This window comes from Pelecanus crispus, chromosome 5 (genome assembly GCF_030463565.1).
Source record: "Pelecanus crispus isolate bPelCri1 chromosome 5, bPelCri1.pri, whole genome shotgun sequence".
NCBI classification, from domain to species: domain Eukaryota; kingdom Metazoa; phylum Chordata; class Aves; order Pelecaniformes; family Pelecanidae; genus Pelecanus; species Pelecanus crispus.
In genome coordinates, this window is record NC_134647.1 from 13184518 (window position 1) to 13203268 (window position 18751).

The 18751-nt window shown below is 41.8% G+C and overlaps 1 protein-coding gene across 1 annotated transcript in view; it reads left to right on the plus strand.

The window, feature by feature from the left end:
• Window positions 1–18751, plus strand: part of ADCY5 (adenylate cyclase 5) — a 219208-nt gene that overhangs the window by 186496 nt on the left and 13961 nt on the right. The window contains exons 9-12 of the mRNA XM_075710138.1: window positions 3166–3188; window positions 7747–7891; window positions 9500–9597; window positions 12313–12400. Of these exons, the coding sequence (XP_075566253.1) occupies window positions 3166–3188; window positions 7747–7891; window positions 9500–9597; window positions 12313–12400 (354 nt within the window). The remainder of the gene's footprint in view (window positions 1–3165; window positions 3189–7746; window positions 7892–9499; window positions 9598–12312; window positions 12401–18751) is intronic.

Here is an 18751-nt window from a genome sequence, read left to right on the forward strand (position 1 = left end):
TGCTTGAGCCTGGAAATTTGTCTACTAGATCGTGAGTGTGTTAGTCCTTTAGGAATGAAGGCAAAGCCGCATAGACCATATTTCTGCAGGATTGATTGTGCGTAGTGTTTATCCTGTGTGTAACACAGACCCTTACAATTCATGCGAGCAGCCTTATGCTGAGCCAAAGGGCTTTAATTGGAGCAAAGCATCTGATTCCTAAAGAAACTAAACTATTTGCCAGCTGCAGAGAAGAAAAAAGACCAATGTGTCATTAGTGCCCAAGCCTTGTGCAAGGGGAAGGAAATAATTTAAGTGCAGATTTTTCAATGGACTGAGCACGCCCATGAAGTAGGGGGAGGTGAAGACACATTAACCAAAACCCAGGGGGAAATTTCCCTCCCAACCCAAAATAGGGTGAGCAGCGTGACCCTGTGCGTGCAATCATCTTCTCCACTTAAAAGGTTTCATGGTATGTGATTGCAACATGGACGCTTTAGTGGATAGGGAAGAAAATCTCTGGTCACAGCCAGATCCTAGAGGTATATTTGCTCTGTATCCTGGTAAAGTCTTTCAGTGCAAATAAGAAAAATCTGTAACAAATGACGAGTTTTCAAGAAGCTGTGTTTGAGGGGTTTTTTCCTAAAATAGTCCTGCAGACCTTTCTCCCTAACAATTCCATTTTTGGCAATTCTGCTTGAAGAATCTTTCATATGAAATGGGAACGTTTGAAGTGAATCATTTAATTTGCTTAACTTAAAGAGGTTCCTACATTTAATTTTAAGCTGATTCCCTCTAATTAAAGTTCAAGTCACTCTTAAATATTTAGCATCATTAAGTGAAGATCCAGGAAAGAAAATGTAATAATCTTTTCCGTTTTTGCTTTACCTGAAATATGCCTTTTTTGAGTTTTTAATTTTGAAACACCAATTTGATTTGAGCTACCAGCATGACTAATTTCCAGGGTTTCAAGCACAATTTAGTATTTTAAATTTAAAAACTAGATCAATTAATTCTGTATTATTTTAGAGACTTTCCTTATAACAGTTTTGCTAGGGGAGAGAAGCAGAGCAGAATCAAATTCCAAGTTGATCAAGTGATCACCCATATATATAAGTGATCAGTTAAATATGCAGCCTATGTATTTTTCCATGCTTGAAATGTTGGGGAATTTTTTGAGGATATGCTTGCTTTGGTAACTTGACCTGGTTGGCCTGTATCCTCAAACTTGTGCACCTAGAAGGCTGGAGTATGAGATCTGTGTTTAGTTTCAGGATTTCAGTGGGATGAATGGTTACACAGCTGTCTGTGAAAATCAGACCATTTTAGGGGACTCTCCCACTGCAGTCAGTCTTCCAGTTCCCATGTGGCTAAGCTTGGAAATGTGAACTTGATCTCTATCTAATAAGCAAGTACTGGCTGTTTTCTCATCGGTTCCCTCCTTATTTTCTGGCTGGTAGCTATTCATGTTCAGCTGATTTTCTTCTTTTTTTTTCAGCCTGACTATGACACCAGACAAATTAGTGAGCATTTCGTCTCCGTGATTAATCAGTGAGCTTTCAGTTTTGGCACTGTGTTGTAGCATTGCTTAGAGGATAAATAAATAAATCAATCAGATATTCCTGACAACTGTAAAATGATTAAGCAAAGGGAAAAAAAAAGCCACATAACAAAAAAAGTTGAATGATCGCTTCATCACTCTTTAATGTGAAATCAAAAAGTACATGTTTTTTTTGGCTTGGATAAATCGACATGTTAACTTTGAATCAACATTACTATTTCCTTCTTCCCACTGGATCTGCTGGTGGTTGCTACATGGGACTGAGAGACTTCCTTTTCTGATGGGTTAAGTTGGAGTTGCAGTTCCTATTTTGAAGTGTGGTTTTAGTCTAAAATGGACTATGTAAAAATGGAAATTGCGCTCTCAGTGAATCACAGTCCTGGCCATTGACCTGAGTGACGAGAGCCACTTTTTCCCTCTTGCAAAGCTGATGCTCTTCAGGGAGACTGTGTTGGCTTTATTTCTGCCTCTTGCTATGTCACCACATTGCTAACTAGTTGCAAGGGCAAAATCTGTTCTCATTTAGTGCCTGGTCAATGTTCTTGTTTCTGATGGTGTTGGACAAGGCGGGTGTGGGAAGACTCTTCCCCAAAGATTTTTACTTTTTTATAGTCAGGACGGATCTGTTTGCTGCCCCCAGCCCGGTAGCGGCTGCAGGTCCAGCAGCTGGAATATCTTCATGTGCTCTGAGCAGTTTTGGCCTGAGGTCTCCGGGAGGAAAACAAAAGGAATTCTTCCTATCTCCCAGCTACATTTTTTTTATGTTTTGGAACACAGGGTACAAACTCTGTGCCTGAGTATTTGACCCTACTTGTCAAATATACAACTCTTCTTGACTTCAGTTAAATTTAAGCCAAGATGTCAAAGGGCATGCAAAATGCAGCCCATGCAAAATGGCCATTTTGATGCAATTTGGTCTATTAGGTATGTTAATGCTAAACATATAAAATTATGCCTCCGTACATATTTTTCTCTGAGGTCTTCTAGCCACTTAAACTATGGATGACCCGTAAATACATACACTTACTCGGTTCAGGTGGCCCTGAAGGAATTGTGAACATTTTGGCTGTTACAAATATCATAAATAATTCCTGAAATCTTATTCAAGAAAACATGTTTTGTGTGTGCATGCAGTGAGTGAAGGAGACCCCTTGAGGTTCCTCCTGAAGAGATGAAAACCAAAATGCATCCAGCTCCCTTAGCCGAGCCCCGACATAGAGACGTGCAACCTTGTTGAATAGTTGACCTGTGTTATCATTCTGAGTTTTGTTTCAAGTAAAATACATCCTCAGTTATAATATCAGCATAATTTGCATTGTATCATTTGTAATGGTGACTGCAAAAAAGAAGACATCTGAAGTAAAGTGTGCCAGCAGTCAGCTGAAGCATTTCCCTTACCTTCACTTCCATAAATTTATGTCTGAAGGTATGTGTTTTTCTAAAACTGCTGGGTCTGTCTGATGACACGGCAGCACAAAACATAGCTGTGGGTGGGTAAGGCTATCCATCCACACCTAACAAATGAGCGCCCTGAAAATTCCTCTGCAAAATGCTGTTCTCAGGATACTTTGTGTTCTCAGGGTCAGCCTGTTTCCTAACCCTTGTGTCCTTTTCCTTTCTTTCAGGGTTTTGAGGACCCCAAGGACAAGTAAGCAAATTTACTTCTGTCATTCACTGTTATGTTTGCACATTTGGGATTTTTTTCTCACATTAAAAAAAGACAAAAATTAATGCCCAGCAGCCAAGAATAATGCCTGGACTCCCCAGAGGTTTCTCCTGGAGGGACGGCCAGTTGAGGGCATGGGATTGACTGATGTGCATTCAGAACTGTCGCTGCCCTCAAAACGTTTATTCGTTTGTGTGGTTCTAACTTGCGTTTGTAATTAAAATGCTTTTGCTGCTCTTCTCCTTGCCCCCAATATTCTTCGCTATTTGCTGCTTTGAAAATATCCCAAGAACAAAATCTTCCTGTAAAGTATGTCTAAGTGTTGAACATCTCAGATAAGAAAAAATTAGATATGTACTGAAATATATATAGTTTCTGAATTTATTTGTATATATTTTATATTATTCATTATTACATGTTACTTATTTCTATATATAAAAATGAACTCAGAAATGACAGCTTATTTGAAAAAGTAAATTCAAACTTTCATGCTCTAAAATACAGCCACATTAAAGCAGCATTTTCATTTTTTTCATATAGAACTTTAAAAAACATTGGTTAAAATAACAAGAGTGGTATTTTGAAAAATTGCTTTTGGAGGGGAAAAAACCCAACCGTGTTCACTTTTTAACTAATACAGCTGGACATAACAAAAGCATTTCCTGTATTGAAGGTGTTTGGAATAATTTCACATTCAGTCCTACTGAATGCCATTAATTGTAAGCTTGCTTAGAGCAAGATAGGTGACAGTAGAGGAGATTGATGCCTAAAATATGTTGCTGTTGCTCCTTATCACGTTTCTCAGGCTGCTGGTCTCAGGGCTAAGCATACCTCTGTGAGCTGGGACAGGTAGATGCTTCTGTGGGCCTTAAGCATCTGGCTTTGGGAAAATTCACATTATGATGGTTGAGCATTGAGAGCAACTCCCTAAAAGTAAAGGGAAGTGATAAATTTGAACATAGCAATATTAAGACTCATTCTCCCCTTCCCTCGCCCTTCACTGCAAACTTGATTTTCATAACGTTTAGGTCCGTGCATCCTGGGATGTTTCACTGGTGCCACAAGGTGTCTAGGGGAAGTCACCAGGGTTTCTTGTTGCATCCATGGCTGCCGGGAACTCAGTTGATGTTAGATATGCTTTGGACAGAAAAGAGCTAACAACAAAATAATTCTTAGGAGTACAGAAATTTTAAGTATGCCTCATGAAATAGTATCTCTCCTCATAGTTTGTGCAAGAAAACATAAATTCAACTCCCTCAGTGTTGGTCCACAACAGAGTCACCCAGCTGGCAAGGAACGGCATCTCCACTGTTGCTCCAAGGACCATAATGTCTCTCCTCCATCCTATAGTTTGAAAAGGTTACCTGAGCTGTTACGGCCAATGCTAAGAGCTGTGTATTTACAGTGCTGATTCAGTGTGACGCCATCTTATTATACAGATTGCAGGATTTTTGCATTTCTGTTCAGCACCAAAAGAAGCTACTATTTGCCTTAGATTCTCTTGATCCAGAAATCTGTTTAACTCAAGAACAAAGATTTAGCCAAAAAAAATCTCTAGCAGAAAATGTTCATGGTGATACTGGTTAAAATCAGATACCTAAACCATGTCAAGTACTCAACCCAGTGCAACATGCAGAAACACTGAGCATCAGTACTTTTCTCTTACAGCGAAGGAAGACGTAGGCACCACGCATCTCTGACAGGACCTGACACTTATGTGCCTAAACGCAGATTTAGTTATTGAATCTAGGCATGAGGCATTTAAAATTATGGCATACATGTAGTTTTGGCAGTGGTCACACTCTTCCTTTGCAGAAAGTAATTAAATCAGAACTTTTTTTGATTACTCTGAAGCCAGCATCTCTGGGTTAATTGCTTGCTTTCACATTTGCAAGCAGAGTGCAAAAGTTGCTCCAAGCTCTGTTCATGCTGTTCCTGTCCCTTGCAACAACTTTCTGTTGGCTGCATTTGGAGAAATCTCAGCAGTGCTTTTAAGAGGTGTTTCGTGGCAGCCTGAAATCCTTGTTTCCCCCACCACCACCACACTATCAATATATCAATAAGTGTTTCCACATATGAATTTCATTAGTTTATGGCAGTACCTCAGCTCTGACTTACAGGCACTGCCTCCAGGGCACTCCTTAGCACAGGGAAATTTTGTGTTTCAATTTAAAATAACATTTATGCAAATGTCCCAAACTTGCTGTACAGTAATTTAGTTTGGGTACAACTGGCTGTGAAAGTCACCCAAGCAGCGAGGTATATGCAAGGTGACAGCTTCCCTGCAGGCTACGTGAAGGTGCCTGCCTCACTGTGAATATCCCAGCAAGGCAATTTAAAACCTGCAAGGGTATTTCTACGCAATCTGCAACCACAGAAGTTACTGTAGTATTAGAGATACCCTCAGCGGTATCGTGACCTATTACAAAACTGGAGGCAGCCAAGGCGAAAGCCCAAGCAGGCAGTTTCTTCTTCTCTTCGCATCTTCCTGAGTGAGACTTTTAGACTAGAACTTGAAATTTAACTGAGGTTCACCAAGATGCTGAGCCAACTCTTTTGCTTCGGTTCTAGGGGAAAATGTATTGCATCTCTTGTACGTGGTATGAAATGACTAAATGTGAATGACCCAAATGTGTAAATATCTTGCAGGATCTTGGAAGACATTCTGTAAATACAAAGCCTAATTATTTCCTTGCTCATTTTTATGAGTCCAGAAGACATTGTGAAGACTGAATGAAAATAAGCAGCATTGTCTTGAATGCTCAAGCAGCTGTGCGTCCTCTAAGGAGGCATCTAGAAGTAAATTGAACGTCCTGTCCTTCTAGGGGCAAAACCACTTTTAATTTCAAAGTGGAGTATACGAAGTTCAAGGAATTAAATAACTCTAGAGCCTAAAAATAAAAAACTCTTTTCCCCAACCCTGCTGAAATATTAAGATTGGCTAAAATAGAGATAAGACCTTGAGACAAACTAGGTTTGCAGTTGCTATATGGTCACTAAATAGATGCCGATGGTGTGTCAACATGACCTAGCTGAGGTGTAGACACATTCAACTTGCTGGCTGGGGCAAAGGAAGTTGGAATGGAAATGAGTAGATGGACCTGATTTATTTTTCTCTTGGCAAGAAGTGCATGGTAGAGTTAGGGTACAGAGGGCTTCTTGAAATCCGGTCCAGTTTTGCAGAAAGCTTTTGGAAAGGGACCTTTAACTTTTAAAACAGAGTCACACTCTGTTTTGTAAGCTGTTTTGAGCGGTCTCTGCTCTACAGCACCTGTAGGGTGCCCAGTGGCTGCAAGACAGTATGCACTATGCACTGTTATGCAGTACAAAGAAAATAAAGCAGTGTTGCTTTTCATCATGCTTGTCAGACCTTGGGATGTTTTCTCCAGAGCGCCTAAGGTGAAGGTCACACAACATGAGCCGTAAGTTCCTGTGCCGTCCTGGGGTTTGCACATAGAAATAGTTATCCACTGGAATATGCCCCTGTGCAAGTGGGGGGCGTATTCCAATGGGTAACTATTGGTATATCCCGTGGATAACCTTGGCAAGCAGAGCAGAAAAACAGCACTTCAGGGTTAGCTTCTAATTTCTGCCTATAGCTAGTTTTAAGGCAGGCCATTAAAGTGACAGCATCAAGTCATTAAAATCCTGTTAGATTTTTAAAATAACTAGAGAGTCTGGGGAGGTACTTCAGGTTTCCTGATCTTCAGTGCAAAATGCCTCAGGGTGATTAAGTTTTCAGTGTCATTTTTTTCAACAGTTTTTGAAAATCAGCCTCATTTTTCTGAAGCTGTAGCTGAGCATCAGAAACACACTGATACTAAAGATTATAAGCAATTTAGAAATCTTGTTCCACATATTCAGAAAGCAGAATCTAATTTGTATTTTCTTCTTTTGCTACCTTTTTCTTTTGCAACCTTTCCTCGAGTTAAGTAAATATCTTGTAAACAGAAAATTTTGTCTGATTTATGCTTTATACTCATAAATAACTACACGAAGAGGAGGCAGTGGGGCATCAGGCCACATTTTTTTCCCCACATGTTCGTTCTATGAACAATTTTTTCTCAAAAATGGAGAATTCTTCAAGTTCGCATATTTTCAAAGAAATATTTACAGAAATTATTATTGGGAAGCAAGAAATATGACTGGTTACATAAATCATTTTGCCAGTTCAGGCACTAACAGCTATGACAGCACAGCGGTGCAGGGAAGAATAAGTTAGAGGACTAGTGGAAGGAGACTACTGACTGGTTTTAGAGAATGAAGGACAGTAAAGAGACTGCAAGGCAAGAAAACAGATGGCTATAGTATAGAAAAAGGGCAAGTAAATCAAATCCTTTCACTGGTGGACTCAGGACTGACAATGAGCTCTAGAGCCGATATCATTTTCCTCTCAGCTCATAATCCAATTTTCCAACTTGCAGCTGTCATAAGCAAAATGCCATTAACTTCCAGCTTGTTATAGAGTGAAATGATAACATATGGTGAAGAGGGGGAAATTATCTTGCCCTCTTACGCTCCCTTTTTGTGACATCCTCAGGAATACACAGGAAAGTATGAACCCAGAAGATGAAGTGGATGAGTTTCTGGGCCGTGCCATCGATGCCAGAAGTATTGATCGGTTACGCTCTGAGCATGTGCGCAAGTTCCTCTTAACATTCAGGGAACCTGACTTGGAGAAAAAGGTAACGTTGTCTAGAAATCATTGTAACGTGTCAGTCAAGCTTGTTGTTGAGTTTTAATACTCCTGCATAAGGTCAAGCTTTTATATCTATAGATAAAGCTAGATTTTAGGTGTTTGAGGTGGGGTTGTGACCTTAAAAAATCCATGCTTCTTCATGGAAACCTTAACATCCATGTGCCTAGAAAGCCACAGTCATCTGAAGGGAGCACTTGCCAGGAAAACCAAGCCATTTCTGTCAGACACACATGAATATACAATGATGAGCTGTAAAGGGAATCCAGAATAAGCCAGATTTGTTTCTCTGACCTTGAGCCGTCCCAACTGAGATTGCAGTCACCCCTTATCTCCCTCAAATCACTGGAGAAACCTGCTTCAGCATGCCTGAGCTCCAGATCACCTTTGGAGGGGCTTTACTATGCCCTTTGCCCCCCAAGGGAGCACCAGGTGCTACTAAGGTTCATTGGGATGCAATTTTAGGGTACCAATTTTAAGCAACGAGTTCTCTGTCTCACAAATGTGAGCTGAAATCAGCTCCCGAACAGCTGATTGCTTCCTGATTTTGTTCCCAATAACATTGTTGTGAGGCAAAGATCTTTTCAATTTCTCTGTCTGTATAATAGAGACAACATCGGCTCTAGATGGCTGCAAAGTTAAATTCAGCTAAGTCCAGAGGTACCCAGATGCTATTATTAAGGATACTATATAAACTGCTGTTTTTAATTGCCCAAAGAAAGTCAAAGTCATCTTTTTTCTTTTTTTTTATCCAAGCACAGATCCTTGGGATACTTGAGTGGTTTTCAGGTTAAACTCATTACTCCATAGAAAAAGCTTCAGTAATTAAGTTTGCACTATTTTAGCATTTTATTTAGAAACACTCTTTCAATGACAGGAATTACACCCTATTGCAAAAGCATACCTTTGCAGGATTTACAGCTATTCAAATGAATCAGTGTGGGACAGGATAAAAGCTCAAGCATGTAATTTTCCCCCACTCCTTCCCTTCAATTTTATGGCTGAAAACTGCTAGGGAAATTAGCGGTTCACCTGTTCTGAGCACCTTTTATTTTGTGGTTCAAATATTGAGACCGTCTGTACTGAGAACCATGCTTCAAGCTAAATAAAGCGTCTTTGGGAATCAGATGCAGCTCCCATGTGACCAATATGTTGACAAGTAGTTGGAAAGAGTGACTGTGTGAAAACCGCAGCATCCTCGCACTATCATTAGGACGAGCCAAACCGTCTGCACAAAATACAAGGTTTTCTCATTAGCAGCATTCATCCCTGTTGGAGGAAACTTCCCATGGAAGAAGTTTAGGCCTGACGATGGTGACCTAGAATCCTGGTCCCAGTTAATCCATTCATGTTCCTCTCATGCAAGGGGCAGATGGTGAATCCTCTCTCCACCCAGCTGTACGGGTTTGTTCCTTGGCCTTTGGGTCTGTTCAAGCCCTTACAGCTTGCCCAGGGAAAAGAAGAGTTTGTAATGTTAGTCGTTTCCTACCAGCGCTGCTTTCCAAGGACCTAAACAGAAGCCAAGAAAGAAGTTTTTGTGAAGAGAAGGCAGCCAGCGAAATTTCCCACTAACATAACCCTGTTTGCATTTTTGCAGTACTCCAAGCAGGTGGATGACAGGTTTGGAGCCTACGTGGCTTGTGCCTCCCTAGTCTTCCTCTTCATCTGCTTTGTTCAAATCATAATTGTGCCACAGTGAGTATCTTTTAATCCCTTTGCTCCCATCTGCTCCCCTCCTCTATTCTGGCCTACTTTTCTTTGTTTTTTTCTTGAGAATTCAGAGCACCAAGGGGAAGAGAAAAATCTTTAAATAATTCATGCTCAAGTGATGTGTAGAGCTTATTGTTTTCACTCATTTCTAGTGCAGATTAAAACCTCCTCACTGGCACGTGAGGATTTCTGTTTTCCCAGCATGATTTCTCTTACCGTTTACCTCCATCTTAGGAAATTCAGTTCAGCATGTTTATAAGCCCGTGGAAAACAAATATGACTAAGTACCTAAAGTACTATGCACCTAAGGCATAGTACACATTCACAACATGAGGCTAGGCTGTCCTCTTGTCTGAACGCAGTGAGATGGAGAGGTGAAAACCCCATCACAGCCGCGTTGCTCAGAGCACTGAGGTCTCAGGGTATGCTTCACAGATGAGGCACAACTTCTCATGTATTTATTCTTCTGGACTCAGAGTAGCAGTGCAAGAAGAAAGGTACAGGAGCTGAGCTACACATGCCTGCGCTTTGGGTAGCTCGTTCTGGGTTTAGGGGCTGCAGTCCTTTCTTTCCCCAGGCAAGAGCGGCATAAGCTCCTCAGGGCTGTGGGGCACAGTGCTCTTGGACCACTGCAGTGCATTGCTTTCTCTGAAAGGCACAGTGTAAACCATTGGATCTTTTCCAGCAGTGAGCTCTGCAGACATGGTATTTCTTCTCAAAGAGTTCATTAAAAAATCCCTTAAAATTAAAGCAAGTTTGCATTTCCTGTGCTCTCGTTTAGTAGTAATAATATAGCATTCACTGAGTACTCCTGTGTTGGAAATAAATTTAGAGTTTGTCATTTTTAATTTGAAGAACAAGATCACAGAAGCTCTGAAAATGCTCCAAATTCATCTTCATTACAAGAAGACAAAGAATTGTTTACAGAGAGCTCCAATACTTTTCTATGCCATTACAACTGCTTTCTACTTCTGTTCGCACCACAGATCTTTTCGCAGTAGAGATTGGTTTGTACCGTTCAGATCAGATATTTGGAAGGTCACAGAAACGATGCATAGTCTGATGTTTGAGGTCACTCACTCTCCCAGGCAAGAGGTCATTCATTTCTGCTCACAGAAAGATTGAATCAGCAAAATAACATCAGAACAAATGCACTGTGTAAACAGACAGATCCACTTTGGGAAACTGGAAGCGAAGCTGGAAGAGGGTCAAAATTGAAACTAGATCAATCCCAGCAATTAACAATTAATTATGGCCAAAAGTGTTCTTTGAGAGTAATTGATTTAGTGAGGGCTTACACTTCGGATCTCTGGATATTACTGCTGTGACTTCACACCTGCAGAGGTCCTCCACCAGCCTTTGTGTTGCTCATCAAACTCCCTAAGCAGCCACTAAGCTGTCTCCATAAAACCCAGTTTAACATTTAAATGACAACCTGACAATTTCTGATCTGTGGCAACCATATGGCTGACTCCTTTGTATTACACGGGAGCCAATCCCTTATGGCAGCGTGGTGTAAATGTCATGCTGCTCAGTCTGCTTCCACGCCACCCATGAGGGTGGTGGTTAGGTGTTTTGGTAAGTTCAGAAGCGTCCTTAGGCAGCCTGGCCTGTCTGAAAGATGATTTGGTTCAAGAGTAAATAAAATTTCATGTTTTAACTGCAGGTCAGATATACTTCCCTTCACCTTTTGGTTTGGTTTTCCTTATATTTCAATTGCCTAGTTTTGGTCTTTTACTGAAGGTAACAGTTAAGCAGCAACTGAAATCCCCGGTGTATATGTGTCACCATGAGAGCTTCATGAAAGACACAACATGGAATTTGAATCTGAAAATAGAGACAAAATGGCAGCGATAATTTATGATGATAAAGAGGAATAGCTTTAATGAATTTCTCAAAGGCTCAAACAGTGAATTAGCAAGTACAATTATCTTAGTAGTCATGAGAGAACACAGACCAGCTGGCTTTGGTGTGGTTGGCCTCAATGTCACGTCGCGAGAATACTTCCTTTAAATTATGAACAAGGCTAACTCCTGGGAGGGGGCCTGTCCTGTCACACTGAGACCAATCGCTGGGAAATTGTTGTTGAATATCTTCATGATCAAAACACATGAAAATGCACAGTACAAAGTTGGCCCTGGGGTCCTGTTTGTACTTCGAAGTTGGGAGGAACAGGAACCTATCAAGCTGACCAGGCTAAAGCCGTTTTCCCTGACTATTCTCATGCCATGCACGAGACAGAGCACGGAGGATGGTGCAGCACAGACGTTCCCTGTGCACAGCAAGGATGGGTAGCTATTCCTATTGAGACTATTCCCACTCAGCTGCACTGCAGCACTCAGCATGCTTTCCTTCCCAGGGGTCTCCTGCCCACAGCCAGCCGGGGCTGATCCGCTGTAACAAATTGTTCTATCAACTCCTCCAGCACATTAAATATTTCTCAGTCCCTCTGCTGTCACCCTGGCAGGAAGGTGATTGCTATAAAAGATGCAGTATTCTCTGCTCTGCAGCCTGCCTGAGTAATTCGAAATAGGACAGAGTATCCGTTGGTATTCAAGGCACCTCGTATCTCCTACTGCTATCCTAATTGGAAAGCCCGTGCAATGTGTCATAGCTTGTACAAATGTCATGTTCTGGAGAGCAGAGCTGTAGCTATTCTTTATGGTGTGCATTTAAAAAAAATTATCTCCTTGATTTCAGCTCTACATTTATGCTGGCTTTTTACCTGACCTGTTTCCTGATCCTGACCACGGTGGTGTTTGTTTCCGTCATTTACTCCTGTGTAAAGGTGAGTACTGTGGTTTCTTTGTAGAGTCCTTTGCCTAAGCTAACTGGATCAGCAATCTGTTTCTTCAGCTAACAGAGCGTGTTTTGATAGCCATCCTTTCCACACTATGCGATAAGGGTTACAGAAAAAGCCTTTGATAAGGCAGAATGAACTGCAAACAGATGTTAGGGTTGGCATCTCTTTAGCTCATCGAGAAGTAATCACTGTGTGGATCTGCATGTCTATTAAGTCCCCTGCAGGCACTCTCATATTGATATAAGAAGAATACATTTCCCAATGTGGAACAAAACACTGACCATTCGTTTCCTCCCTGTAAACTTGCTGCGGAGTCGCCTGTGTACTGGCCCCTGCTGCATACGCATGTTTGGGTAGGCAGATAATCAGAAGCAGAATATCATCAAGGAAAAATGTCCTGGGGGGAAATAAAAGCTGTAAACATATAGGAGTTTATCAGCCTTTCTCAGATGAGTGTACAGAGCTTCCAGCATTCGGTGGGCTCTTTCTTGTAACTGGTTTTGGTAAGCGAAGAAATATGTTGTGTGAAATCTGAAAACAGTTAGTTCTTGGTATTCTGTGGTAAATTGGCAGTCAGCACTTTGGGAAGGGTGATGTCCTCATCTTTTTCACTCAAAGGTATTCATATTAAAATGTTGATGCTAGTTGATTGTATTTGCAGTTTTGGGGATCTTTCCAGTCTAGCAGTGGCTGAAAGTGGAAAACGTTCAGATTCAGGCTCCTTAGCCCAAGCTGAGCTTTGCTCCTCAGAGTCTGGAATAAAATAGCTCAGTAGCTTTATGTTTCCTGCAGAAGAAACAATGGGGTAATGGATTATGTCAGGCAGATGATTTGCCTCGCTTTAATTATCTTCTCTGTGCCATTTTCAACAGTTGAATGTGGGTGCTCTTGACAGACTTGCACCTTTCATGTCTTTTTGGTTTTTGAAAGTTAGATTTGGAGAATTAAGCTTTGCCTTCATTTAATAAGAGCTACAAACTGTTCCCAGTGAAAGAAGCTTCAGGTTATATTTGAACTTAACAACTCACTCACAGGGCTTCCCTTGGGCTTATGACAATTTTAAAGGGAGCCTAGTTCATAAGCGCAGCATCCCATTGGTCCTGCTGGTTTACCAGCAATGAGAATTACGAGTCAGAAATAACAGTGCTAATAGGAAGGCTTGGGTCTCTTGAGCTGAGAAATGGTACCCAAAGATGCCTCGTTATTACATGGTGTGTCCATTGTATGTGAGGATGCTACTGTCATTAGTTTGTAAACTGGTATCAGCAGTTAATGTGATTAGCAGTTAATTAACAACCAATGTGGAAAGCTTTTGGTCACAGCCACAAAGGACTTGGAAACTCGGTGCAGAGCTGTGCTGGAGCCTGCTCCTGCTGCAGTGCCACTGGCAGCAACATCCCAGCGCACCGCCAGCCATGCAGAGCCACACCATCACACCAGCTCTACTGGTGCTGTGCAAATATTGGGGGAAGAGGTGTGGCAGACCCAGACGTCTGAAGCATTCAAGCTGGCTGACTTGCAACCAGACGGATTTCAAGGTGCACAGCTGTTTTGTCGCCCACTGGCTTTTACAGGCTTAGGTTGCTTCCACATGCTGACAGCAGCACTCATTTCTTCTGTCATCGTTCAAAGGTTTTGGTTTTGGTTTGGGCTTTTTGGTTTACTATTATTACTGATCTTAATTAACAATTAATTTAAAAGGCACACAGGATTTTTCAGCCCCTGTGACCCTAGGCAGATGTTCAGTCTTGCTTTCTTTGCCTTGATCTTCAAAATTCCTGCAGAAGAGGTCTATGCAGTGGTGCCTGCAACTGTTTTTAGGCTGGCTTTGCCTCAGTGCACAGGCCATGGAAATACAAGGCATCAGAGGGAATTCAGACTAACATCAGAATTTAATGGGATTTTATGAAGCTCCTGGTATTTCAAAAGTGAATTTTCAGCATGTTGGCCCAGACCCTCAAAGTGCTTATGTGTAACATTCAGTGTGGCCGGCACCTTGTGTGCACAGATTGCAAATATTGAAAATATCGGGCTTTCTAGCTCCAGTACCTTTTTGATTACCCCTTTTTTAGTGCTCCAAATTAGCCTCTGCTGACAACATCTGATTATGAGATGGCTTGTTTAGGGGATGGGTACTTCTGGCTTGTCAGCTACTGTCTGATGGCAGCAGCTCCCAGTAGCTGCAACCTGCTTCTGTCATTAAAGATTTTGGTGTTTCAAGTCAAGAGTTTTTTAAGTAATGGGTTTACCCAGCCCTCGGTTAAGGGGTGTTACTTTATTTCTGTACTCCACATTGCTCCAGGAAGTATTTTTACGTATATGCACAAGGAAAGCACTTCTACAGATCCTTTAGATAAAATTTTAAGACACAGGTCAACGTTGTTTGTTTTGTTTCACACTTGGATGTGGGATAGGAGAGCATGTGTTTTACATACCAATGGTTCATTTCACACAAAGTTGGAAAGCAGGTGTCCACCCCAGGATATCTGCATAAGCATAACTTTTGCCTGTTTGCTGTGCTGCTACATGCTAAGTGGCTCTTTTTTCTTCCTCTTTCCAGCTTTCATGTGAGATTTTCCTTCCTTGTTTTGGCCTCTCCATCTCTGGCTTTGACAGTGGCCAGCAGGCTCTTTCTGGACAGCTTGATCATGTTTTATTTTCTTTTGCTGTCATTATTATCTTCCACTATAAAATTCTCCACGGACTAGAAGTTGATCCTGGAACTGCCAACGCAGCCAGCTTGGCTTTCCAAGTTTCTTCAGCTGTAATAAACAAGAGAGTTCCAGTTCTTCACTTTGATGCTCCATGAAGACTTGGCCACTGTGAGATGGTGTTCCTTCCCACTAGAGTCTAAGGTCATGGGAACCAGGGTCCCTTCGCAAATACTCCACTGACAGACATCTGTTTTGCTACTAACTTACCAAGTTTGTGTTTCTTCTTAAAATCCTTAACTTCTGGTATCTGCACTGCTGTGTGGAATTCAACTTCTTGCATGTTCCTGGGAGCATGTATGAGAGAAATTTCAAGTTATCCTTTACAAGAAAATAAGTTTTTCTGTAGCTTTACATATTTGCAGCTTGCCTGCCTGTTTCTTTGCCTCCCAAAGCTGGTCCAGATGCTACTAAAGCTTTTTTTTTTTTTCTTCTTCTCAAGCAGGGGAAAAAATACCTCTGAAAACTGTACTTTTTTACTTAGACTAATAAATCACTGTGAAATAAGTTACATAAATGGAATTGCAACATCAAGTTGCCTGGAGATGTTGTCTTTTACTCTAGAAGCATCTTAATGTACTTCAAAATGACTCAAAGGCTTTTATTACAAATTGAAAAATCAGAACTTAAAGACCTCATAGTTTTTTTCATCTCACAACACAACAGCAATTATCTAAGCAGTTTTCCATGTCCACAATGTATGTTAAGAAGACAAAAAGGAGAAATACTACTCTTCTGTGTGTGATCAGCTGTTATTGCAAAGTACAGTTTTTATTTAGTGTATTTTTGTCATGTAAATGACTGGAGGTCGTGGAGGGTGCATAACACCAGTGTACTTGTTGGATCGCTTTTAAAATTTGGACTTTCACCTGTACAACAGTGCCCTACCTTCCCTTTCTATATTTATTAGTACCTGCATGCTTTTCAGAGCCTCTCTTTTCTGGGAGATAATGTCTTCCAGCAGCATTTATGCATTTCAATTCAGATGAACTGGAATCAGCTGGACAATCCAATTTCCTTTTTCCCACTGTGGATGTTTTTCTTTACACTGTGGATATTTTTCTTTACATGGGGATTTTAAGAGGGCTAATGAGTGACCTCAAGCTTGTGTGGCAACCCGAATGTTAATCTCAGCTACCCAAATGGATCACAGCCTTTCTTTCAGCCCCTGTTCTCAGTAGTACATGTGTGGGCTTAAGAGTTGTCATTTCATCAGACCTTCCCTTGTCCTGTTCTTCACTCAGGCAAGACTGAGTGTTATTAGGAGGAGTGAATGATGTTGCACAGTACAAAGCAATGGGCTAAGCAGCAACAGTGCCTGGATTTTCACTGTACTATAACGTCCTGATGTTCTGCTGCTTTTCCTAGGACAGAAGGGATTCAATTTTATTTTGTTGGAGTATGGGAGTGGAAGTCATCTTCTTTTCTGTTTTCTTCTGTTTTGTTATACCCCTGATTTGTGGATGTTTTTATGGAGGGAACATTGCTAGAGTGGAGCTGAATTGTCAGAGCTGGACAGGTCCCCCATTTCTGTCACAGAAGTCCTCCAAGCTGCAATTATTCCTGGTCTCTGTCTGCCCCTGTGAAATGGGGAGAGCATTACCTACGTTATAGAGCCTCCATGAATGCTGTTCACAAGGAAGAGGTTCCTCAGATATGCGGCATGGCTGTGCCATTGCGCTCTCTATTGCAATCCTGACCTCCTATGGGTTTTGGCATTTGTTGCCTCTTCAGGACTTTTTCCAGCTGTACTTGTTTACTGACCTAAAATATTCCCTAGTTTGCAAAGTAATGAGAACCAAAATTAATACAAAGAAAACATGTTTTCATTACAATTTAAGTGTCTTCCACTGATAGCTTTGCTTGATATCTCAGGCTTGGTTCAAAGTCAGGCTTTTTTGAGATCATTGGCAACAGGGATTTGAGCCAAGATCCACAACAAAGCACTCCCGAGTTTTATTTAGGTGCCTGGTTTCCCAGAGATTACAGAAGGAGGTTAGGTCCGTGCATACCTTTGTGGAGCTTGGCCTCGAGGCCTAAACAGATGGGTGGCAGGAAAACCTGTCCTGCTCTAATCTAGTGAGAAAACTGTCTAAATGCACCACAAATCCTCCTTCTCCCTCTAAATCCTATAAAGGTTAGAGCAGGGGAAAGCCCCATGGCATTTCCCACATCCCTGTGCTGGTAGGGATCTGCTAGCTGATGTCTGTGTGGAAGCAGCTTGGACATGGTAGGGCAAAGAGGTATTTTGGTTCATGGTTTATCAACAGAGCCAAGGATTTCTATATCAGCAAGGTTTATTTCGAGAGAGAGGTGTTTTGCTTTGTTTTACAGTGGCTGCATGAGCCTGAAGGATTGCATAAGCTTTCAGTGAATTTCAGTCAATCCTCATTCAGTGCAAATAAGTCACAACCCTGATTTCCCCTTTCTTCCCATTCCCGACAGAGCCTTGCCCTCTCCTCTCACCTGGAGTTAGCTGGATTTTTGTGCGTGTGCTGGTAGCAGGTGAAATCAGCTCTTTCAAAACTCTTTGCCACAACTTCTCTCTCCCTCTGCAAAAGTCACCGGCTAATCAGTGCATTGGCCGTTCAAATGCTTCGTAATTACTAGGACTGCTGTGTGGGAAGCTATGCACTAACAAAATGTTGAATCTCTGAAGATGTAAGAGTGAAGGATAAAAGGGAAAAGCAAGACTTTTAATAGAAGCATTAGTCATAGTTAAATTGCAGTGCCGTGCTGCTGCGCTGCTAGCTTCTTTGTGTCTCTAAAAATACCCTCTAGTGGCTTGGTTATTCATGCAGCGTGCTGGTAGGGAAAGGAGAGTTGGGTTCTGGAAAAAACTTCAGCAGTCTTCAGCAGAGCCCCTCTGCCCCAGCGCGGTGGCGTGGAGGGGAAGGACACTGCGGGGCTGATGATTTCCAGCAGGAGGGTGTCGGTGCGCAAGGTTTTCCTGGCATCCATCTCTCGTTGCCCCAGCCCTGAGCTTGCACTGGGATGGTGGTGGCACATGAAGAGAAAGGGTTGGTTTCATTGTCTTCTGGGCTTCTCTTGTAGCTAATGCAATGGAAGGAGACCTTATGCGATACTGAGGGGTGACCCTTGCTACAGAGAGCACCTGGTTAGTCTCTGCTTCAACACAGAGACTGTTTCTACCCGGAATACGATGCAGCACCTAAAGCAAAGCAGTCAGAAAGCAATTAGAAGAAAGCTTCTGGCTCTGATAGTAGTGAATCACTGGGACAGTCTGTCTAGGGGAGCTCTGTGACCACCCTCTCCAGCAGTTATTTTTAGCCCCATGTGCCTGTGGTGCCGAGTGCCATAGACCAGACGTGGCCAGCTGATTTCTCCAGAGCCTTCACCGAGGGTCTGACAGATCATGAGACTAGCCTGGGCTTTTTAACAGTCTGTTTCTGAAATGGCAACAGAAAATCCTACAATATGCCTTTGTGATCAAAGGGAGATGACATGTATTTTTTCATTTCTGCTTTTTTAAATTTTTGATCCAGTTATTTACAGGCTTGAGCTCCTGGCTATTTTAGTTACAGATGGCTTGTGGTTTGCTTCTCACGACAGGATGAGCACAGCCCTGCAAGCCATGCTATCTTGGCTCAGGAGCCATCATCCC